The sequence below is a fragment of the Canis lupus genome, chromosome 8 (genome assembly GCF_011100685.1).
Source record: "Canis lupus familiaris isolate Mischka breed German Shepherd chromosome 8, alternate assembly UU_Cfam_GSD_1.0, whole genome shotgun sequence".
Taxonomy (NCBI): domain Eukaryota; kingdom Metazoa; phylum Chordata; class Mammalia; order Carnivora; family Canidae; genus Canis; species Canis lupus.
The window spans coordinates 61,197,060-61,220,121 of NC_049229.1; the positions used below are offsets into that span (position 1 = coordinate 61,197,060).

The window sequence follows — 23,062 nt, forward strand, 5'->3', positions numbered from 1 at the left end:
AAAGGGGAAAAAAAAAGCTGAAAAGCAATGGTTTTAGCCTCTTAAGTAGTAGGGGTAAAAAGCAGAAAAAGTAGAAGAAAAAAAAATAAGAAGGGCAGAAATAATGAAACGAAATAAAGAAGAGCAACAAGTCCGGAAGTTGATGTTTTGACAAGATTAATCAACGTGTTAATACCTACACAAAGACCAGTCTAGAAAAGACAACAACATATTATTTTATATGTGCAGTTACAACTTCAGGAAATGTAAGAGAATTACAAAAGCCACACTGAGAGTGATAAGTAAGTATTTGGATGCTTGTAAATGGAGCGGCATGATCTGTATATGAGATGAAGGTTTAACGAGGAACTAGGCTTTTTACCATTTGCTCTGCAGAGCTAATGTACAGCATGGTGACTACAGTCTGGATGCTTGCTACCCACCCCCCAAGACTCGTATGTTAAAGTCCTAACCCCTAGGTATTGGGGTTAGGAGGTGGGGCCTTTGGGAGGTGATTAGGTCATGAGAGCAGGTCCTTCATGCATGGGGTTAATGCTCTTATAAAAGGGACCCAAGAGAGCTCTGGTAAGGTTACAGTGAGAAAATGAGCATCTGTAAGGAAGTAGGTTCTTGCAGATTCAGAATCTGCCAGAGCCGTGATCTCGGACTTCCAGCTTCCAGAACTGAGAAGTAAAAGATTTTTTTGTTTGTTTGTTAACCACCTGGTTTATGGTATTCTTGTTATATAGCACCTCGAGCAGACTAAGACATCATTATAATTTTAATGAGTAAAATATTAACTTTACAAAACCAAACTTGTCTCAGAGTCATCTCACAACAACCATGCCGGCTTCCATGGCTATGATGCAGGACCAGGCTGAGACCAAGCTGCCTGGAGTGCAGGAAACACAAGGAAGACTTAGTCACCACATGCCGGTGTGCTCAACACCATGAACAGGCCCCCTCAGCTTTACTGAGATACCACTGACATATAACACCATGTAAGGTTAGGGTGCACGATGTGACGACTTGATATGCTTGTATCTTGTGAAATGATTACCACCACAACAAGGTTGGTCAATATCTCTATCCTCTGACATAATTACCTTTTTTGTTGTTGTTGTTAATTTGTGGTATGAACATTTGAAATCTACTTCTTAGCAACTTTCAAGTGTATAATACACTATTGTTATCTATAGTCACTATGCTCTACATTAGATCCCCAAAGCTAAATCATCTTATAACAGGGAATTTGTACCCTTGGGCCAACACCTCCCCAGTTCTCTCAGCCCCCAGATCCCTGGCAACCACTATTCTTCTATTTTCTGTTTCTATGAACTTGTTTTTTTTTTTAGATCCCGTGTATAAGTGAAATCACACAGTATTTATCTTCTCTAACTTACTTTACTTGGCATAATGCTCTCAAGGTCCATCCTTCTTGTTGCAAATGGCAAGATTTCTTTTTTATTGCTGAATAATATTCCATTATTCCATTATATATAAATGTATAGATACATATGCATATGTACATAATATTCCATTATTCCATTATATATGCATATATATTATATATATTACATATATATGCACACGTATACACACACAACCACTATGCCTTCTTTATTCATTAATTCATCAATGGGCGCTGAAGTTTCCATGTGTTGGTTATATTAATTGGTCTTTTGAGACCGGACACAGTGAGAATCTAGGAGCCATACCTTTTGGGTGAATGGCACCTTACAGCTTTCTCAGTGTTGTGAGGAATTATGAAGTTCAAAGGAAGAATAAAGGGCTTTCTTTTCAATAGGTCCAAAGCTAAGGGATTTCTTCCTTGAAATGTATATTGAAAGTAATATAATAGGAAAGCTGGGGACTTTTTTTTCTTAGTTTTTTGAAGGTTCTCCAAATGCAATTCAAAAGCAAGTACTTTAAACTATATGAGGTCTCTTCTTTGTCAGAAACCAACCCAAATCATATAAGAGGCTGTGAATATACTTCCCCATGGTAAAGGCTTGACCCTTGAGGGTTCAAAGAGTCCTATAAAGGTGCCATAAAGTGGTGGTCTTCAAAGTTTTTTGCTAATATATCCTATAACATTATATTGAAAAGCTATGTATCCCTTTGCTTATTTTTAATTGATATCTATGATTTAATTAGAAATTTAAATAGCAGCATGGGATTTAATTTCCATCATACAGTAAGATATGAACAATTTTAAGTAAACGTTTAATTTTAGAACCGTTTTAGATCTACAGAAACATTGTGAAATGGTACAGAGTTCCCATAGATCTCAAATCTAGTGTACCCTATTATTAACATCTTATATTAGTACGGTAACTTTGTTACAGTGAAAGAAACAATATTGGTACAATATTATTAACTAAAGTTCTGACTTTATTCAGATTTCCTGAATTTTTACCTAGTGTCTTTTTCCTATGCCAGGATCCAAACCTGGCTACCACATTACATTTACTTGCCATGTCTCCTTAAGCCCCTCTCGACAGTGAGAGTTTCTCAGGCATTCCTTGTTTTTGATGACCTTGACATGTTTGAAGAGTATCAAGCATTTTGCAGAATGTCTCCAAACTGAGATTTGTTTGATGTTTTCCTCATGATTAGGTTGGGATTGTGGGTTTTGGGGAGTAAATCCAGAGAGGTAAAGTGTCATTTTCATCACCTACATGAGGGGTCATATCCTCAACATGATTTATTATTGTTAATATGGACCTTGATTACCTGGCTGAGGTAGTGATCTTCAGGTTTCTCCACTGTTACTCTATGGTCCCTGCCCCAAAGTTGCTCCTGTACTTTACTCTTTGGAAGAGAGTCCCTATAATCAGTCTATACTTAAGGAATGGAAAGTTATGCTCCATCTCTTTGAGGGCAGAGTACTTAAATTATTTGGAATTCTTCTGCAAAGATTTGTCTCTACTCTTCCATTTATTTCTTTATTCAATCATTCATTTGAATCAGTATGAACTCATGGGTATTTATTTTATACTTTGGGTTACAACTCAATACTACTTTCTCAATTTTCTTGCTCAAATTGTTCCTGCTTTGGCCACTGGGCAGTCTTTCTGTACCCTGTCAACAAAGAGGTTCTTATTTGGTATTGTTTTCAAAGCAAACGTTTGTTTGCTTTTTTTTTTTTTTTAAAGATTTTATTTATTTATTCATGAGACACACACACAGAGGCACAGACACAGGCAGAGGGAGAAGCAGGCTCCATTCCATGCAGGGAGCCTGACGTAGGACCTGATCCCGGGTCTCCAGGACCACACCCTGGGCAGAAGGCAGCGCTAAATCACTGAGCCACCTGGGCTGCCCTGTTTGTTTGCTTTTTGAGCACTACCTTACTTTCCAGCACTATAAGATGCTCCAGGATTATCTAATATTTTTTCCAGCTAAAAAAATTCCTCATACTCTACCTATTTAACCCACACCTTGCAAATAACCTGATAACCACTGATCTCTTAGTCATTACTATAGTTTTTGTCTTTTCCAGAATGTTGTATTGGTATCATAATTCTTCACAATTTTTCAACACTGGCTTCTTTAATTAATACACATTTTAAGGCTCATTCATGCTTTTTTTGTGGCTTGATAGCTCATTTCTTTTTATCACTGGATAATAATTCCATTGCATGGCTGTACCACATTTTGTTTATCCATTCACTTCCTGAAGGACATCTTGGGAGCTTCTAGTTTTTGGTGATTATGAAGGAAGCTGCTATAAACATTCATGTGCAAGTCTTTATGTGGAGAGAAGTTTTCAAGTCAGTTGAGTAAATATGTAGGAGTATGATTGCTGGATCATATGGTAAGGCTATACTTAGCTTTGTAAGAAACTGTCAAACTGTCTTCCCAAAGTGGATGTACCATTTTGCATTCCTACTAGCAATAAATGAGAGTAAACATTACTAAACTGAAACTAAGGGAGGTGGGAAGAGGAGGAGGAGGAGGGGGAGGAGGAAAAGGAGGAGGAAGAGGAGGAGAGGAAGTGGGGGAGAGAACAGAGAATGAGAGACATTTCTGATAATATCCTTGGTATAACATACATATAATTGGAGTCCAAGAGGACATTCTCTTCAAGAATGTGGCAAGAGATGTATTTGAAGAGATAACAGGCAAGAAGTTTTGTCTTTTTTCAGGCAAAACCAGAATTTTGGTTTCTATGTGTAGTAGGGGGAAACCTGTTTTATAAGTTTGTATATCAGCCAAAAAAGCAGGTCTGATCGAATCTTGGATGGCCCGAAGTATTTTGATTCTATTTGTGAATGTGAGAGAGATCAAAAGAAAGAAGAAGGAAGAGAAGGAAAAATGTGGGCGGGGGTGGGGGTGTGGAGACAGAATAAACAAGCTTCATCCCACAGGGAATCCAACACCCACAGCAGTTGGGAAAGCTTAATAAAGAAATGGACTCAAGGGGCACCTGGGTGGCTCAGTCAGTTAAGTGTCTGCCTTCAGCTCAGATCATAATCCAGGAGCCCTGGGATAGAGCCTGCATTGGGCTCCCTACTCAGTGAGGAGTCTGCTCCTCCCTCTCTCTCTGCCTCTCCCTTATTCATGCTCTCTCTCTCTCAAATAAATAAAATCTTTAAAAAAAAATGGACTCAAGCACTGTTACTGCCATGTTTGGCTTTAGACACATCGTTTAAAAGCAAGGTCAGCTTCTTTCTTTAAAATGAAGATGACCAAACCTGGCTTCTACTTTATAGTGTTTGTTATCATAATAACGTAGTATGTAATACCTGTGTAATACTCTTGTGTACTTGTGATGTATTTCTAGATCCTTAGTCAATTTTTTCTATAAATTCAAAATTTATTGAAATTGTTCTTCCTAAATCACATACTATAGCAAATCACTGTTTTGATCTTCTTTGAAATTTTTTTTCAAGGATCATAAAATAGAGAGTATATTTGGATTTCAATTTGTTTTCATGTAAATTAATCTGCATTTTCTGTGAAGTTACAATAATGTCCTTTTTGATTCGCAAATTTGCAAATTGCTGAGTATTTTAGCAATATAGTAATCTAAGAAGTTTAGATTGAGCACTTCCTATTTTATTATGCTCAACTGTTTTAGGTTAAATTGCCTTAAGCCACTTTTCAATCCATGGTGCCAAGCCAATTTAAATTTGTTGTGTATGAAAGGTCACTTTCTGAGCAGCTACCCCAATGCCATTAAATTTCAATTTGTGTGTTATTTTAACTAATTCTGCAGGTCTAAACAGATTCCTCAAAAGTTACAAGAAAAGGAAAGTAATCAATGGCTTGTTTTTGTTAATCCTAAATTATACTTCTGTGAGGTGTGAACACCAAGTAGTATGATTGATGAAACATAGTGTTCAGAATTTGCACAACACATATCTATTTTAAAAATGCTGGGGATCCCTGGGTGGCGCAGTGGTTTGGCGCCTGCCTTTGGCCCAGGGCGCGATCCTGGAGACCTGGGATCGAATCCCACATTGGGCTCCTGGTGCATGGAGCCTGCTTCTCCCTCTGCCTGTGTCTCTGCCTCTCTCTCTGTGTGTGTGTGACTATCATAAATAAATAAAGAAAAAAATATTTAAAAAAATAAAAAAATAAAAATGCTTCCATTGTTTAGAACATTTCTAGAACTCTTCTTTGACAATTGTCTTTAGAGCCTGCAGTACACTTGAAAAGAGATGGTCTCTGGTGGCAGATCTTTGATTTAATTAATAACCCAATGGAATGTGGGTTTGATTAATTACCCAATGGAGTTTGGGTTGGGGCTAGTGATGTATAAGATGAAAATTAATATTTAGTATCTGTGTTAGATGCTTGACTTGGGGTGGCCAATGAATCTGGATAAACTCATTTTGGGTCAAAGACAAAGTGTATTATAGAATATGGACCAATGCCATGGATGACTTTCCCACTGGAGGCAATGCAGCACGGTAGGAAGGTACCTGTATTTAGTAAGGTTGACAGACTTGAATCCTCATCCTGACACTTTCCACCCACTCTCATCACTTGGCCTGAGTCAAGTCACTTAGACTGTCTGAGACTTGTTTTGTAAAAGAAGCAAAAACGTCAATAAAATTTCAAGAATGAAATCTTTAAAAATATAAAATACTTAGCCCCATTCCTTCTTCTAAAGGTGACAACTGTGAGGGGAAAATACTCATTAGGAGGAAGGTGGTCTAGAATTTTTTTCACTGAATTTTATTATTTTATGGTTGCCTTTTCCTATTTTCTCCTCAGATATTAATTCCAAGGTTATTTGTTACTTTTCTACTTGGGGCAAAAATCTGCCTGGCATTTTGATGTCTTGAGGCTAAGGGGCTATGTGCATGTGTGAGTCACCTAGTTGTGGGATGGGATGATAGAGGTGATTGTGAAAGATGAAGCTGAACATATAAGGTGAGACCAAATTATAGAGGGCTTTGAATGACATATTAAAGGTTGAGACATTATCCAATAGAAAAAGTGGCTACTAAAAGCTTTGGAGCAGAGAAAAAAATAATTTTTGTCTGTGCTCTGGGAAGATAATTGACATGCTAGACAAAATTTCCTGACAGCAGGGTCTGTTTCTTACTTATCAGCACATCCTTTACTCTTCTTTATACCAGTGAAAAGAAAAACGAATGGCTGGATGGGAGGATGGGAGTGGGAATCAGAACACAGCGGGGAGACCATGATGGGATGGAAGAAAATGTCACAGAGTTACTGCAGACACAGCGACTGGCTGAGTGTCAGAGCGGAGGAAGATGGGGGAGACTTGAAAAGAACCCCGAGGCAGCTGGCTTAGATGACAGCTCAGGGTGGGTGGCCGGGTGGTTGCCATTAACAGAAATAGAAAACACAGAGTGAGAAACCAATTTTGAAAATTAGAGGAAACAACGAGTCTGATTTTAGTTCAGTGAGTTTGTAATTGAGGTAGAAATGTCCAATGGGCAAATGAAAACACAGGTCTGGGTTGAGTAGAGGTCAAGACTAAAGGTAAAAGATTTGTTTATGGAGTCATATCCATAAAGGTGTTAGCTGATGTCTTGGGAACAGATGAAATGATCCTTGGAGAATTTGATCAAGACTGGCCAATCACAGGAGCACCGAGGATAGTAACATTATGGCTGTAGGAGGGGGATCAGGAAAAGGTCACAGGAAAAATGGGCGCTGAAATACCACGAGAAGGCAATGTCATGGAGCCTAAAGAGAGAAGGGCCCAGGAGAAGGGACAAGTGCAATAAGGTCTGAGAGGCACCAGTGGGTTTGCCTGTAGGAGACCATGGTGAGCTCTTTGACAGCTGCTGCCACCGGGGAGGATCGGAGCCGATTATAGTGATAGGTCACATAGAGGCTGGGATGTTGGAGACAGAAGTGCTTCCTCTTCCATCTTCAACCATTTCTTGTTCGTCTCTTTAGAAGACTCTTTTCTCTGCTGCCCCAGTAAATGTTGATGTTACCTAGCACTCTGTCCTTGGCTCTATGCTTATAACAGTTAGGGTTCTCTTGGTTTCAAATAACAGAAAGCAACTCCAGCTGGCTTGAGCAGAAAGATTTATTGGAAGGATACAGGGTTACCTCATAGGACCCAAAGGGTTATGAACTGGGCTTTGCCTACATGCTTTAACCAGAAAGCAACTACCATAGGGTTTCTCAGCTTCTTTCTTGTTCTTCCCTGGCTATTTCATTTTCTGCTCTCACTGCAAACCAGCTGCCTCAGTTTTCCAGGCTATGTGGTGGAAAACAGCCTGCCATTTGCTCCTGAGTCGTAACTACCCACTTAGCCACACAAAGGAGCACTGCTATGTTTCACCCACTCTCATTCTTGATGTCTTCCAAAGGAAGGGATGGAGTTGACCAACTTGCATAGATGCCCACCCTGGGACCATTCAACTGAGGGTAGACCAACAAGGTTGCACTATACAGACAGTGTCATGGGAATTGGGGATGAGAGTAGGGACTGGAACCTGGAAGTGAGAAGCTGAAAGCAAAGCTTACAGGATGAGGATTAGAATTGGGGCTAGGGGAAGTGATAAGGAGGGAAAAGTGACATGATCAGCTTCTCACCTCCCCTTTCCTTTTGGTCTTTACTCTAACAACCTGGACCCTCCTAAGCAGTAAATCCTAGGCGTGCTTTCCATCCTAGACTAGGTACAAGTTCTTCTAAGAAAATGGAATGGCTGCCTTGCTTTTATCAACTTCCACTCCCTGTGACCAACCCTTAGTACACTTGTGAGTGTCCAGTGGCCATGTCTATACCCTAGGTGAACCAGAGTTGACTGATCCAGAGTCCAACCACAGCCTCTTTCTGGGGTCTTTGGACTTGGAACTGAACAGATTATGCACCAATTCCTTTTTGGAACCACGTGAAGCTGATAGTGACTATGGCACATAGGTGGGGTCTGGAGGTACTTGCACTGCTAATTATCTTGAAACTCAGCTGTTTCACTATCTTCCTTATGTTAGACTCCATAAGCTAGCCCAGTATTTTCTAGTAAGTTCCCTTTTCATCTAAGCTCATTGGGGTAGATTTCTGTCATTGAGACTGAAAAAAGTCTGGACTAATCCAGGGTCAAGGGAGTTGCCCGATAGCTATTCCCAGCCTGGCCTCTTGCCTTCCACGTCAACTGGAGAAAGTGAATCCTCTCTTTCTCTTGTCATGTTTCCCAGGAGAAATGAGGTCCAAATAGTGACCACACTTCAAGGTTTTGGCATTCTGGCAATTTCTGAAATACTGCCACTTTGTTGAAGGCTTACTCTAATTTTGATATTTTAAAAAAATCTAAATCAGTATCACTTATATATTGAGATGAAGACCAACGACTCAACGTTTAAGTTATGATGAAAACACTGCCTGAACTCTACCCCAAGTCAAAAAGGGCTTTCCATCAGCTGAAAAAATCTGTACTAAAATACACAGGATACCTTGGATCTACTTTGTTTTTCAAATATTTCATTTGTACTTCTCAATGATTTTTAGTTTTCTTCACTTTTGATAATGTTTAGTTTGCTAATTTTTGAACATGATTTTTTAAACAATCTTTTTTATTTTGGAATACTTTTAGATTTACAGAAAAATTGTGAAGATAGTACTTATTATTAACTAAAGTTCATTCTTCATTAGTGTTTACCTAATGTCCTTTTTACTATTCCAAGAATATCAAGTTATATTGTTGTATCTCCTTAGGCTCCTTTGATTCCTAAGTTTAAGGCCTTATTTTTAAGTCTGTCAATTTAGTTTGTGTTAGAATGATGCCTGTTCCATGCTTCTATTTTACAGATGTGTATTTTTGCTTGATCTTTTGATGTTTACTTTTAAAATTTGAATTATATTAGACGTTTTCCTAATGTTAATGTTAATGATTTCTGAACACTTGGAGACAAGCTATTGGCATTGATACCAGCATTTATTTAAACTAAGCGCTGAAGGTCCAGTGTCACAGTGTTTGTTTTGGTACAGCAATTACCAGGTCCCACCTGTGGACGGAGGTGCAAAGGGTGGAGAATGTGAACCAGATGGCTAAGGCTTTTGGTGTAGGCGAAGCCACCCAGAACCAGGAAGTGTGCAGCAGGGCACAGTTGGTTAGCCATAGGAACCCCAGGCCCAAGCCATCTGAAAGGGCTCTGCCAATAAATCTTTTGCTCCCAATATCCTTCCTTACTGCACTCTGTTCTTCCTCTGTCTACAGCTGGAGAAGACTTACTTGTGTCAGCCAAATCTGTGTGGGTTTTTCTTTTTCCTTTTTTTTTTTTTTAAATCTTATACAGCAAGCGCCCTAGGGCCATTTTTCCATGATGATTTTGACAGTGGGTACATTATCTTAGATAAATCACAGGTCTTGTTTTCCCAATGTCTTTTTGCTCATTGCTTGGAACATTATAAGTCCTCAGGACACATAGGTGTTATCACTTGTTCAAACAAAGTTGAACACAAGAAGGAAACTGGTACTGGTACCGTTGGTAGGAAAAAGTGACCTCTTTCCGGACAGTAGGAACCAATGAGAATCAGAGGACCAGCAGGTGAGGTGGTGAGGACCAGTGAGCGGAGCGTCCCAGCCTGCAGTGTGGGTGGGTGTGATGGGGGCCAGCCCCAGGGGCAGTGTGGCTGTCAGCCACATGGAAGACTACCTGTAATGACCACCTCTAGGATTCTGAGATGCAAGTAATAGCAGCATCTGAAAACCACAATGGAGAGTTTAATCACAAGTATGCAGCATTATTACATCACTAGCAGAACAGAGTTTGACATTTAAATATACATTACAATCTACTTGTCTCCCCAGAAGTTGCCAAAACCGGTTTACAATAGTTAGGCTTCATTTTGTCCATGGTTCATGGCATATTCAAAGTCTTTAAAGCTGACAAGACCATCTGAGTCTTGATCTACTTCCCTGGAAAATGAAAGAAAAAGTTATTTAGTTATTTACAGATTATTTTTGTCACACTTATGCATCAAGAGCACTCCACAATCTTTGTTTCTTTGCATGTCTACAAGTAAGAGGCACCTACTGGAAGGCAAATTTGATGCCTATTTTTTTCTTACATTGATAAATGCCTAACGTGGAAGGAAGGAAAAGGTATATTTAAACCTACAAAAATAGTATATTTGATATTCTGAAAGGAATGAAGTCAAATGCACAGGCTTTTAAAGAAAAGCAGAAATGATTGTTTTTCTAGTCATTTTGTGCATTCTTTCTATATCAACAAATATATATGCATTACACAACAGAAATGTGGACTAAACCAATGAGGGGTAAAAAAAAACATTTTGGGAATAAAGAGCAATGATAGGAACAATTATCGACATCTGTGTTGCACTGTCCTTACATCCCTCATCTCATCGAATCTCTGCATGATGCTGTGATGGGTCCACCTTACGGAGACACTAAATTGAAAGTGGGACACTAATTTCACAAGATTCACACTGCTGATAAGTAGCAGACTTGGAACGCAAATCAAGATCATTACATTCCCAAACCAAGGTTCTCCATGGACTCTACTGCACATTACCTCCCTACTTAAATAGAAGGGTCCAAAGAGAAGGGGGTTGTATTGCAATTTCACGTGGTTAACTCTTGCTCCAGAAGTCTTTACTGGCCTCGGAAGTTCTGTGAAATCCTCACAAACATCCAATAAGCTTTTCTGACTCCTATGAAGAGTAATGAAGATGGGAACCTCTGGCTGGTTGGCTGAGGGTGTGGGTAGCCCCAGTGTGTCCCTAGAACCCCGGAGACAGGAGCATTGCTCCCTTGACAGGAACAGAGAAATAGCACCCACTCCATATGGGTAAGATAACATAGGACAAAAATCACAGCATTAGAAACACATTTCAACCATTACCAGGAAGAGTAACGTTTATTTAAGAAGTGTATTTGAAAGGATAACTGATGAGTAGTGGCCACCACTCCTCTTTGGGGGGCATTCTAAAACAATGCATTACATTCCTTATGTGGAGCTCTTGTGGTTGATGCAAATTACATTTTGCTGAAACAACAAATGGCATCAACCATGACATAGGGCTTTTTAAAGCAAAGACTGGCCCAAGTAACAGAGTCACTAATCACTGTAATAGTTTTAAAGCAGGCTTTTAAAATATTGAATTCTAAAATAAACTTTCTGAATATTTCATGACAAAGTCTCTGAAGTCTATAATGGTTCTGGATAGTGATGATAATTTTTCATTCTTTTGAAGTAGAGAAAATCCCTACTTCTCTGCCCTAGGGCAAAACCATGTTGCAGTGTGTTAGTAGAAAATGACTGCAGACTGCAGAGGCCATTATTCTTGCTACTTCTTTGGGTAAAATATACATGATGATTTCATGCTATACAAGACCAAAAGCAGAATGTCAGATGTCTTCTAAGGGATTAGAAGTAATCAGTATCACATGTTACTGATTATGGCCTAGAAACTGTCCCTTTTATTAAATTAGATAATTGAAGATTCTTAATATTGCCTAAGTATTTTTTTTTTCCCAAGGAATTGGATTAGATAAGCGGCCTTTTTTCTTTCCACTGTGAACTGGTATGGTTGAACTATAAATCCTAGGGGGTGGGTTAAGAGGATAACCTAGAAAAGTAATGTTTAGAATAAAATGCTTCCGGTAATATTTTCTCGGTGTGTTTGTTTGCTTACTGAGAGGCTGAATGCTTGTGGAAAAAGGGAATCCCTTTTTGTCAGTAAATAACCTTCATTGTAATTACATTCATTTATTTTTCTGGCTGTCTTTGCCAGAGCTTCCCCATCGTAAAATGGGCACAGTATAACCAAGAAGTGTCAAGATGGAAACATTTATGCATAAGGTTTGTAGTGGCATTTCATTCACATAATGAATGGAGGAGCATCATGTTTATATTTAGAATGAGCGGTGGTAAAATACTTTCTATCTTCTGACTTTCTCTCCTCATTATGTGTGAGTGTGAGTGTGTGAGAGCAGGTCTGGTTGTCTCAAGGAGGGTGAAGCGGAAATTCACATTTCAGAGCTATACTTTTAAAAGCTGAAATACACTGTTTTTTTTTTTTTCATCGCGGGCAGGATTATTCTGAAGAAGGAAGGTTTCACAGCACCCACACTTAGAGCACAGCGTGACCAGAGAGCAGATGTGGCTGGTGGCTAGAAGTGGTGAAGAAACGTCATTAGGTGCCAAGGTCACTGTTCCTGCTCACCGCATTCCACCTCAACGGGAGTCTGCTCTGGTTCTGAGAGGGCAGTGTGCTGTTTTGATGTCACCAACACACACTTAGGGATGGAAAACACTCCACCACCTCTCACCCCAGATGGAAATGAATTCAAGGAGGGTGAGAACTTTTCCTTATTTTTGGCTGTGTCTCCAACTCAGCCCAGAGCAGACGACAAATGTTTGCAGAGAGCATGAATTTGTGGAATCAAAGAATCTGGAGAAGCAGCTGACAACATTGTAGAATATCTATCTACCACCTCCCAGGAGGTGCAGGGGGGTCAAAGGAAGACGGCATAGGGTATGTCATCACTGCCTTTCCGGAGTCTGGAAACTAGCCAGGGAAATATTCCGCACTGGAGAAGGCCCTTAGGAACCACGACTCAGGGACCTGCAAGGAATAGTCAATTATGGTCTCCAGGCCCCAAGTGCATTTTGTCAACACAGATTGGGTACAAGAGACACCATGTGAGATGAGCTCTGGCAAATGAGGTTGCAGAGCAGAACACGGGTGGCAGGAGCCCCTTAATGTCAGGCTGAACAACACAGAGATAAATACAGAGCAGGAAATTGGAAACTGAGGCAGATGCTACACATATTTGACTCTAATCTGCCCTGTAGCTGAAGCCCGAGCACTTTATATATTTTTTAAGATTTTATTTATTTATTCATGAGAAACACACAGAGAGAGGCAGACACACAGGCAGAGGGGGGAAGCAGGCTCTCTGCGGGGAGCCCGATGTGGGACTCGATCCCAGGACCCCTGAGCTGAAGGCAGATGCTCAACTGCTGAGCCACCAGGTGTCCCAGCCTGAGGACTTTAATCCAGCTAAGTAGCAGCGCTTCCACCGGACATGTGGCTATAGATAAAGGTAAATATATTGCTTTCTATTTCAGAACTGGCTTTTCTAAGGAGTTGACAAAGCTCGTATAGATGTACGAGAGGAAAATAAATGCTGTTAACAACAGTAACTGCTCTCTAGAAATGTAGGTTCAGTTAAATTTAAAGCTTTCTGGTTTGCTGGGTTGTGAGATGCGAAAGGAAGACATGAGACTGATTTGTGGAGCAGAGACTCAGGAGAGCTGAGCTGCTCTGTGTAACTCAGACCTTCGGGTGGAAGAGTATGACAAGCCAGGTGAGAGCACTGGGAGCGGAGCACAGGGTGCTCCATGAAGGGCAACGGCCCAAGTGTGATCACTCAGTGACCACTGATCACTAAGACTCAGGGGTGCGGGGAGCAGAAGGCCTTTACTTAACTGCTACATTTACCATGTGCTTCAGAGGTGGCTGTTACTTGTTATAACCTCCCGTGTCTCCACCAAAGGGTGCGACAGGCATGTGCTCCATTGAGGATGGTGTTTGTGTGTGCGGGGGTGGGGGTTGTGTGTTCTGTGTTGATTGCAGAGCTGAAGACTGAGTTAGGAGAGGAGACCCATCTGAGCAGGTCCAGGAGTGAGCAAGGAAAGTACGGGGAATGGTCAGAGGATCCATCCGCTGAATTACTGCAGAGAAATGAGAACTCAGAGCCATGGGCCTTCTGGAAATTGCAGAAAAGCTTCGGAAGCGCTTTAAAATCTTCTGGGGTGTGGAATGGGCCTTCTAGGTGACACTATTTGAACTGTGAAGTTCAGGGACACCCAGGCTGACGCTGGGACACGTTGAGCATTTCAAGCAAAACTAGACTGTGTCCACTTAGCTAAGTTCTGACAGTTTTCTGTTAAAATAAAAACATTTTTCTGACTCATCTTATCAGTGGTTATAATTACTTTCATCAGCATGAGCATCAGCATTTGTCTGTGGCCCCCTGACTTGTTAAGCGAGATTCTGTTCTCTCCTTTTTGTGATGCTGTGTGGACTCCAACAGCTGGACTAGATGTGCCCCTGTGGCCCAGAGGCTGGCTGGTCCCCACCTGAAGGACCCAGGGCTTCGCACAGCGCATCTGTTACTGAGGTAGGCCGGAGAGCTGCTTTGATACTTTCTTTTTTTTTTTTTTTTTTAAAGATTTTATTTATTTATTCATAGAGACACAGAGAGAGAGGCAGAGACACAGGCAGAGGGAGAAGCAGGCTCCATGCAGGGAGCCTGATGTGAGACTCGATCCCAAGTCTCCAGGATCAGACCCCGGGCTGCAGGCGGCACTAAACCGCTGCGCCACCGGGGCTGCCCTGCTTTGATACTTTCTGAAGAGAAATACAGTGGGTTTTCGAATTTTAAAAATATATAAATAGTGACTGTTTTTCACAAGTAGTGTTTCTTGCGGGAAAATATTTACATTATAACTGTTTCTTGTAATATTTAGAAAGTACCTATTTCTTGGAAAATAGTTTTTGTAAAATAACTCAAGGGAGCCAGCCGCATGGCCAGCTCTCGCAAGCCAGATTTCAGACTGGAGTACGTGCTTTTGCCCAGGTTACTTAAAAAAAAAATTAAATAATTTTTTAAAACTGAAAAAGAAGGACAGAAACAAAGAGGGAATGGTTTAATTTCATTACATTGAGACAATGGGACTATTCTCTATCAAAATGATACAGAGACTATAAACGTGACATTAAGTGGAAACAAGAATACAAACTGGTATGTATTATAATTGCAATCTTACAAACACCTAATTCATTTGGGCAGAAACTTCTCTTTTGGGTTCTTTTGCCTTAGTGTTTTAATAATATTAGTGCTATTTCTTAGCTATTTCTCAACTGAAGGAATATTTTCTTTTAGTCCAAATTTTCTTTTTAGATGGCCTTACTTTACAATATGTAAATCATCAACAGCTAGAGCAGGGTTTGGGCTGGAGGATCCTTTGCCATGTGGGGCTGTCCCTGTGTACTGCAGCAACCCTGGGCTCTACCGTTATGACGTCAGGGGCTCCCTCTCTCCTCATTCCTCAGCTGTGACAGCCCCAAATGTCTCCAGATATTGCCAAGTTCCCTTGAGGTGCAAAATCGTCCCTGGTTCGAAAACACTAAGCTAGAGGAACCTCAGTTAGAGGCAATTCTTTGGAACATTCCAGCTATATCTACACTTACTAAAATAATTAAAGGCTTTTTTTTTTTTTTTTAAACAAGTGATTTCAGGGGCAGCTGAGGCACACATATACTTGGATGGATTATGCAGATAATTGCCCCAATGCTCTGCCTCGCTGACACTAAAGTTCTGAATTGAGCCCAGAGAAGACCGCACTCGAGAGGCAGGCTCTTGGTGTGATAACAGAGCCAGTGACAGGCATATCTGTGTTCCCAGCAATACACTGACAGACAGCAATTATTTTGAGTCACTGTGATAGTCACACGGGGTTTTGAAAGTTGACGCTGTATTTGATTCACCTGCAACATGAATGAGAAATTTAATGTGGAGGCAAAGACTTAAATTAGAAAAGTTTTCTTTGTGGAATTTGGGGGGTGGGGGACCAAGGAGAGAGAATCTCTTTCTCTTTGATTCTTTACGGAATAATTTAAACTAAAGTCAAAACTGCCATCACATTAGGGACAAAGCTGTCATCCTGACTGAACAGTGAGAATAGAAATTACCCTCCAAGCAAGGAGCCCCTGCTGGGGATGAGAGGACCCGCCAATTGAAGATGTGATGATGACAGCTTCTCCCGCGAGCAGCCTTCTCTTCTGAGGAGCCCGCTGGTTCTTTCCACCCGTGTGCTTGCCTCTTTGTTGATGAGAGTCCTGCAGGGCTCTCCGGCAATCCAGTTGGTAATGTGTTTATTAATTTTACCTTTTTCAAGACACGTGTTAAGAAAAGCCATTCAGGCACGCAGGAAAGAGAAGAGAGATGTGGAGAGGGTTTCTGGTCTTTTCTAGGTAGATTCCTGGGTGACTTGGGTGGTTCAGTGTGCAAGGGACCCCACGTGCCCACCTCGTGTTCTCACCCTGGTCTTGGAGCCCAGCCACGGCTGCAGGCCCACCCGTCGGGGTGCCCCCCAGCAGTGTCTCTCACTGTCTTCTTGGGACTGCTAACACCTGGGTGTGGCCCTCATACGGATGCAATCTGGAAGTGACCACCTGTGCCTGGTGCGGTACCAAGTGTCAGTGGACTTTGGCTCTCTCCTGTCCCTCAGGCAAGCTGGCAACTCTGAGCTCCTGCTCTCGGCTCACTGGAGGTTCTGGTAGCATCGAGCTCTAGCTGCTTCCAGAAGTAACGTACTTGGTCAACAGACCCCTGTACTGGCTTCCCCTCATTCTCTCTTCAGCTCTTGCTCATGGAGGTTATTTCCCAAAAAAACAAAGTGTATGCGATTCCTCACCAAAGCTCTGCTTTTGGGAAGAACCCAGGCTGAGACATAGTGGCAAGTTTATTTTGAGAGATGAAGTTCTCCCAGGGCATTTAATTGCCATCAGCAATTACATGTCACATCAGATTCCATTCAGTTAAGGGGTATCCCACAACTTGAAACAGATGAGAGTGTTCCTCTGGAAAAAATTTTAGAGCAAATGAAGTACTGCCTTTAAGAAGAGCTCTGGTTTGAAGCTCCAGACAACTGAAATGCCAGGGTTCACCAGAGAATAAAAGGAGCGGTTCTCTCTAATCTATGTGTCTTTTTTTTTTTTTAATTTATTTGAGAGAGAGTGAGACCACTAGCATAAATAGGAGGAGGGGAAGAAGGAGAAGCAGACTTCCCGTTGAGCAGAGAGCCTGACTCGGGGCTCGATCCCAGGACCCTGAGATCATGACCTGAGCCGAAGTGAGACACCTAACAGACTGAGCCACCCAGGAACCCCTAATATATGTGTCTTATTTAATAATACATAGTCTGTCAGAAATTACTTGTTCCTTCAGCATGAGGACAATATACTCCTAACTATAAGACAATACTTTGGCCTTATGGATACAGAGGTACAGCCATGGACTGGCCATGAGCAGGTGGTGGAATTGGCCATGTAGGATCAACGGTGAAGGATAAAACGATGGCCAGACCAGGTCAGGAACAAAAAGTGACACAAGCCAGGCAAGGCTTTGGCCTCATTAAGACCAGGCTCAGCTTCTAAATGGAGGACACAGTGGATGTTGCTGGGTCCTTCTCTGGCATCCATCCTACACCTCTGTGCTACTCAGCAGCACATGTGAGATTCAAGTGTGATTCAGGTAGATTATTTGCCACCCCAAGCTCCAGCAATGGGAGCTAACTGGCCAAAGCCAAGAACTATAATTCTGGCCTCCTAACCACAGTGATTGGGCTCAAGGACTGATTGGCCAAGTGGTACGTGGCATTTCTCCCCTGACTGCTACTGACTGGTAAAGAGTTGGATGGACCATAATGAAGCCTCGGCATTTTGTTTGTGAGTTAAGGAGAAGCCCTTTCCTTAGAGAGCTGGGATGCAGAAGTGAGGCTTGGTGTTACAACAGTCCGTTTCCTACCACAAGGATGCAATCTCCACAGGTCTGTGAGCCGATAGTACATTGATCCAAAAATTTCTGCACATGCTTGTAAATGTCAATTATCAGCCTGAGAATGGGGCTACCCACAGTGAGAGTCAGAAGAACAGCAGAGTGGGCTGGCGCCTAATCAGACCAGGACTGAAGCATGCCTGCGGTCAAAATCTTTAGTCTCCTGACCCAATAAAGTCCCTGGGCTGTTCAAGGTGATCTGAAATGGATTCCTGATACTTTCAAATCAAAGTCTTCTGACATATGGTAACGTATCCTTTCTGAAATCTTGTCTAAATCTTGCAGTACCTGGAACTTAGGACATGGAATAGATACTCATAAATACAATATTTTTGAAATGATTATCCCATTTTGAAACGAATCCTAAAATAATTCAGATTTTCTTGTTAGGTGCTATCTCAAGATTCGGGATCATTCTCCACAGTTCTGAATTCTAAAGAAGTTACTTTTCTTGCTGCATCCAACAAAAATCTCGATTTGCAGTGCCTTAACTGTGATTATGCGTTGAAAGAGGCTATTGATGGAACCAATATGTTTTTTTCCTTAAAGAGCCACAGGATAGATTCTCCAGTCCAAGACAAAAAAGAAAAATGGATGTGAAATGCAGTCACAGCTGGCAAAAGTGATTAACTATAAATAATGACTCACTTTTTCCTATTTACTAGGTCTTAAAAATGAGGAGTCTTATTTAAAGCTAGAAATATTTTAAAAGGAGGAAAGAATATAATTTCAGTATGCTTGATTATTGACTACTTGCGGGCATGTGGATAAATGCAATCAACATACAGCCCGATGTCTCACTTCCGGAAAACAGTGTCATATTCCTTCTCTAGCAAGTGTTTTAGCAGAGCTGCTAATAAATAGTGACATGATCTTTTTTCTCAGTTTGAATCTCTGGAAGAGAAATTGTGATGTAAGAAAATAGCACAGATCACGCAGCTTTAAGGATGAAGAACAAAGCCAAAGTGAACATTTTTGAACCAATTACATAAAAAAAAAAATCTGGTTCCTACGCTTTTGGGTCACTAGACCTTCCATTCCTTCCCCACAGTAGATCTGTGTGACAGGCTCGCTCTGAATATGGCAGGGGGTAGGCAGCATGCTTCAGCAGAGCTTTCGTCTCAGCTAGGCTGTGTGACCTTAGGCAAGTGTCTTAGCCACTCTGAAGGCCAAGCTTTTCACTTGTCAAGAATGGCTGGGCTATGATTTGCCAAGATTTGATACAGCTCAAAATTTTGATGAATCTAAGCTGGATCTTAATATACAACTTAGTGTCTTTGTGCACAGAACATTTAAAAATACAACCGAACTCCTGTTAGCTATTTTTGTCTTCAAAAAGTACTTTGAATCTTTAACCCCACGGACAGTGGTAAAGAACCATACACAAATCTAAATGTAAATGGGAGGGGGTGATCCTGCCTTCAACAGTGTGAAATATGAATGGAGATATAGCCATTTCTATTTCAAATATATAATCACTTCAGCTGAGATATCTAGTATCATCTTGAACTTGATTATGAGATAAAAGAAATGGGACAGAGATGGCAATCATTTAATCTCTTAAGAACAGCTATTCTGAAGAGCTTTTCACTCTCTGCTCAATAGATTTCTCGCAGGTTATGATCCGGCTAGAAAGAAAGCATAATGATGAGGAAAATTATGTTTTCAATAACACACGCTTTTACAGTACGAGTTCTTCCACAAAGGAGGCAATAAAATGAACTCTGACCAGTTTAACAGATGGCGTAATGGCTCAGTGCACAGATGTGGCCTCTCTGAAAGCAACAAGTTCATATCCTTGACGAGAGGTTTAGGAATGAGCTGAACTTTCAAGTGCTGTATGGGAAAGATTACATACTTCCAGACAAGAAAGCAGAGTATGAGTGGGCTCGGAAGCTTGGAGAGGTGGTCCAAAAGAATAAGGCTTAATGAGCTTCATTTTGCTAATGCAACAAACAGACTTGAAGTTGAAATATGAACCATAAACATTCAAGCCGTTTATAAATCCCTGCTAATAACATTGTTAGCCACTGTGTGAGAGGAAGCTTGCTTTTTAAAAGCGTATTTCCTCGGAGTCAGAAGATACCAATTGTCAAATGATGCTTATCTTCTCGAACAGTATCATGTTTTCAAGTAGAACGTGTTTTTAATAGTACCTGATAGGGAGACTGTAGAGTTTTTTTTGTTGGCTATTTTTCCTGCCCCCCCCCCCTTTTTTAGGAAATTTGGTAAGTTAAATCTAAATTTTCTCTGGAAAAGCAAAAGTGCCAGAAGACTCAGAATATTTTTTAGAAAATAAATGTGGCATCAAAACATAATATAAAGCTTCAGTGAGTAAAATAGTGTGTGTGATTGAGATCCAGCAATCAATGAGGGAGAATAACATTCAGAATATGTATATAGGAATTCGCCAAAGGTCAAAAGGAGCATTTCAAATCAGTGGATTATGAAACAGGTTGGTAGGAGGAAAAGGAGCCAGGATAATGGGTTATCCATTCTGACATGGGTGAAGTTTGACTCCAGGGCAGAGCTTGCTTATATGTTCCATAAAACTTATTTCCCTTTCTTCCTGAAAACATAGCTAAACCACATTTTCCAGCCTCCCTTACAATTAGATGAGACTGGAGTTCTGGCAATGGAATGATAATAATGTAATAATAGAAAAACAAAAACTAGCCATTGCTCATCTAATTAAAAGCACTCACATTTCAAAGGAGAGTACAGGACCTGACAGTCACCCTGGGGACTGTGACGTGGCCAAATCACACTGTGCTAGTGAAGCCTCACCAGAAATCCAAGGGACTTGCTCTATATAGCTTAGTTATAGAAACATTACTTAAAAATTTTATGTCAGGTTTTTTTTCCCATTAAATGAGGATGCAGGAATTTATAAAAATTAATATTTTTAATTACTTACACTTTAGTTTTAAATAATCCACTTAAGAAAATAAGATTTTACATCTCAACTCATTTCCAATCGATGTGCATCACTGAGCCAGTAGAAAATCTGGCCTTAGTTCAGAATAATTATAATAAATTACTTATGCTTTCGTTTACAACATGCTCCCACCATTTGAAACCTCTGGGTCTGTGGACAATGATAAACAACATAAAAAATGCATAACATTTCATAATGAAATAATTCCCTCATATTATCAGAAGCTGTTTATTAATAAAGCCCACCTATAATTGCAAAGTCACACCAAATCGGATGACCATCAGGGCTTTTAATATGAGAATTTCAGTCGCAAGAGATAAAGAAGGTTCAGAGGGCACATGACAGGTGTTTGGAAAATTATGAAATGCAGAGAATATGAACATGGCTGAATTAATCAATTCCCAGGCTAAGACCAAGGGACTCCAAGTACAAGATCGGAGGGGATATTTTAGGACTGAAACCTAGGAGTGCTTCTTCATATAACAGCTAGAAAACAGAACTTGTTTTCTATCCCTGAAATGAAAATAAAATTCTCAAGGCTGATATGGGGATGGAGAAAGAAAGAGGATGGACATACCCTTCTTAATGAGGTTGCACAAACTGCAACAAACCCACCCCCCGCCCCACTCCCTCACCCCAGTGGCCCCAATCCTCTCCCCTCCTGCACAGCACTAAGAATTACTTTTCTGGTGGGTGACCACTGGCATGGCATTGGCCTTAATGGGTAGGTGGGTGGGGGAGAAGAGCCTCCAGATGTTTTGGGCTGAGAACAGCAACTGGCTCATCATGAGGGGTTTCAACATTGCGGACATCACTAAGCCGGCGAGGGGGTGTTGGCGAGGGGTTGCTGTCGGGGCTCTTCCTAGCCTTGGGAAGAAACTGGCCTCTCCCATAAATGGCCACACTAATACCGATCTCAGAGATTCAAATTACTAGCCCCATCCAGTGTGACATTTTATGCCCATTATCTAGTCTCTCCAGCCTCCAGGCAGGGCCACATCATTGATTACGGAGATTTTCAGCCACTAAAAGAGATCCTGATCATCATTAAAGACATTAAGTGTTGATCTGCGCTGACTAAGTGAGTTAAAAGGTTCGTGCCCTTCTAGTTAACAACTCAAAAGAGGCTATTTCAGGATATTTATTAAACAAATTAAGTATTTACATTATGCTCAAGCACAGAGGCAGTCACTGAGTGCATAAGGGTGAGAAGATGAAACCAAGAGAATTTATGATGGCAAAATTCTGCTTTTTCAGTTTCCTAGAAATGAGTGCTGAGGACCCACCAAATGCTTGGGAGTTTGAGGTGGGCAGGCATCAAGGGCATCCTGATGACCACCTACACAAAGCTTTTTTTTTAAATTTTTTTTTTTATTCATGAGAAACACAGAGAGGGAGAGAGGAAGAGAGGCAGAGACACAGGCAGAGGCAGAAGTAGGCTCCATGCAGGGAGCCCGATGGGACTCGATCCGGGACTCCAGGATCAGGCCCCAGGCCGAAGGCAGGCGCTAAACTGCTGAGCCACCCAGGGATCCCCACAAAGCTTTTTAATGTAGCTAAACTAAGGTAACCAGAAGTTCACCCTGATTCCAGATGTTTTCCTTCTAGAATGTAAAAAAGCAGTGCTTAGGGACTGGAGAGACAATTTAGGAAATCTCCTTCAAAACCTAAAGGCTAAAGAAAATGGGTGAGTATATTCCTCCTACAACCCCCCCCCCCCTTCATACACACACACAATTAAAAATTTTAATCCCATAATAATAATGGACCTAACCTAAAAAATTTATTTTCTTTAGCCTATGGTATACGCTGTGGCAAAGTTTTCTCGAATACAGCAATAGTCTATGAATACCAGATCATCTGTTGTGATTATTCCTAGTTTTCCTCCTACTTGGCTGTAACCTTGCAGTGGGCAGAGATGGATACATCTTGTTCACTGTGCTGTTCTTACACCTGACACAGTCCCTGGCACATACTAGCTGCAAGAAATGTGTGCTGAATACATGAACATGTTAACAGGAGAGTCTGGAGATGGGAGAAAAGAACTATTGCTCACCATTCCATGATCCTGAACCAGTTGCTATGATCATTTTGGCACTTTTCCTTC

General features: G+C 41.0%; 1 protein-coding gene across 4 annotated transcripts in view; it reads right to left on the reverse strand.

The window, feature by feature from the left end:
* Positions 1-9,669: 9,669 nt before the first annotated feature.
* Positions 9,670-23,062, reverse strand: part of EFCAB11 (EF-hand calcium binding domain 11) — a 145,180-nt gene continuing 131,787 nt past the window's right edge. For 2 of the 4 annotated variants that reach the window (XR_005363679.1, XM_038545531.1), the window contains one exon: positions 9,670-10,340. Coding sequence is in view for 3 of the 4 variants with exons in the window: in XM_038545531.1 (XP_038401459.1) it covers positions 10,259-10,340 (82 nt within the window). In the remaining variant the exon portion in view is untranslated. The other 2 variants (XM_038545527.1, XM_038545533.1) reach the window with 2 other exon arrangements.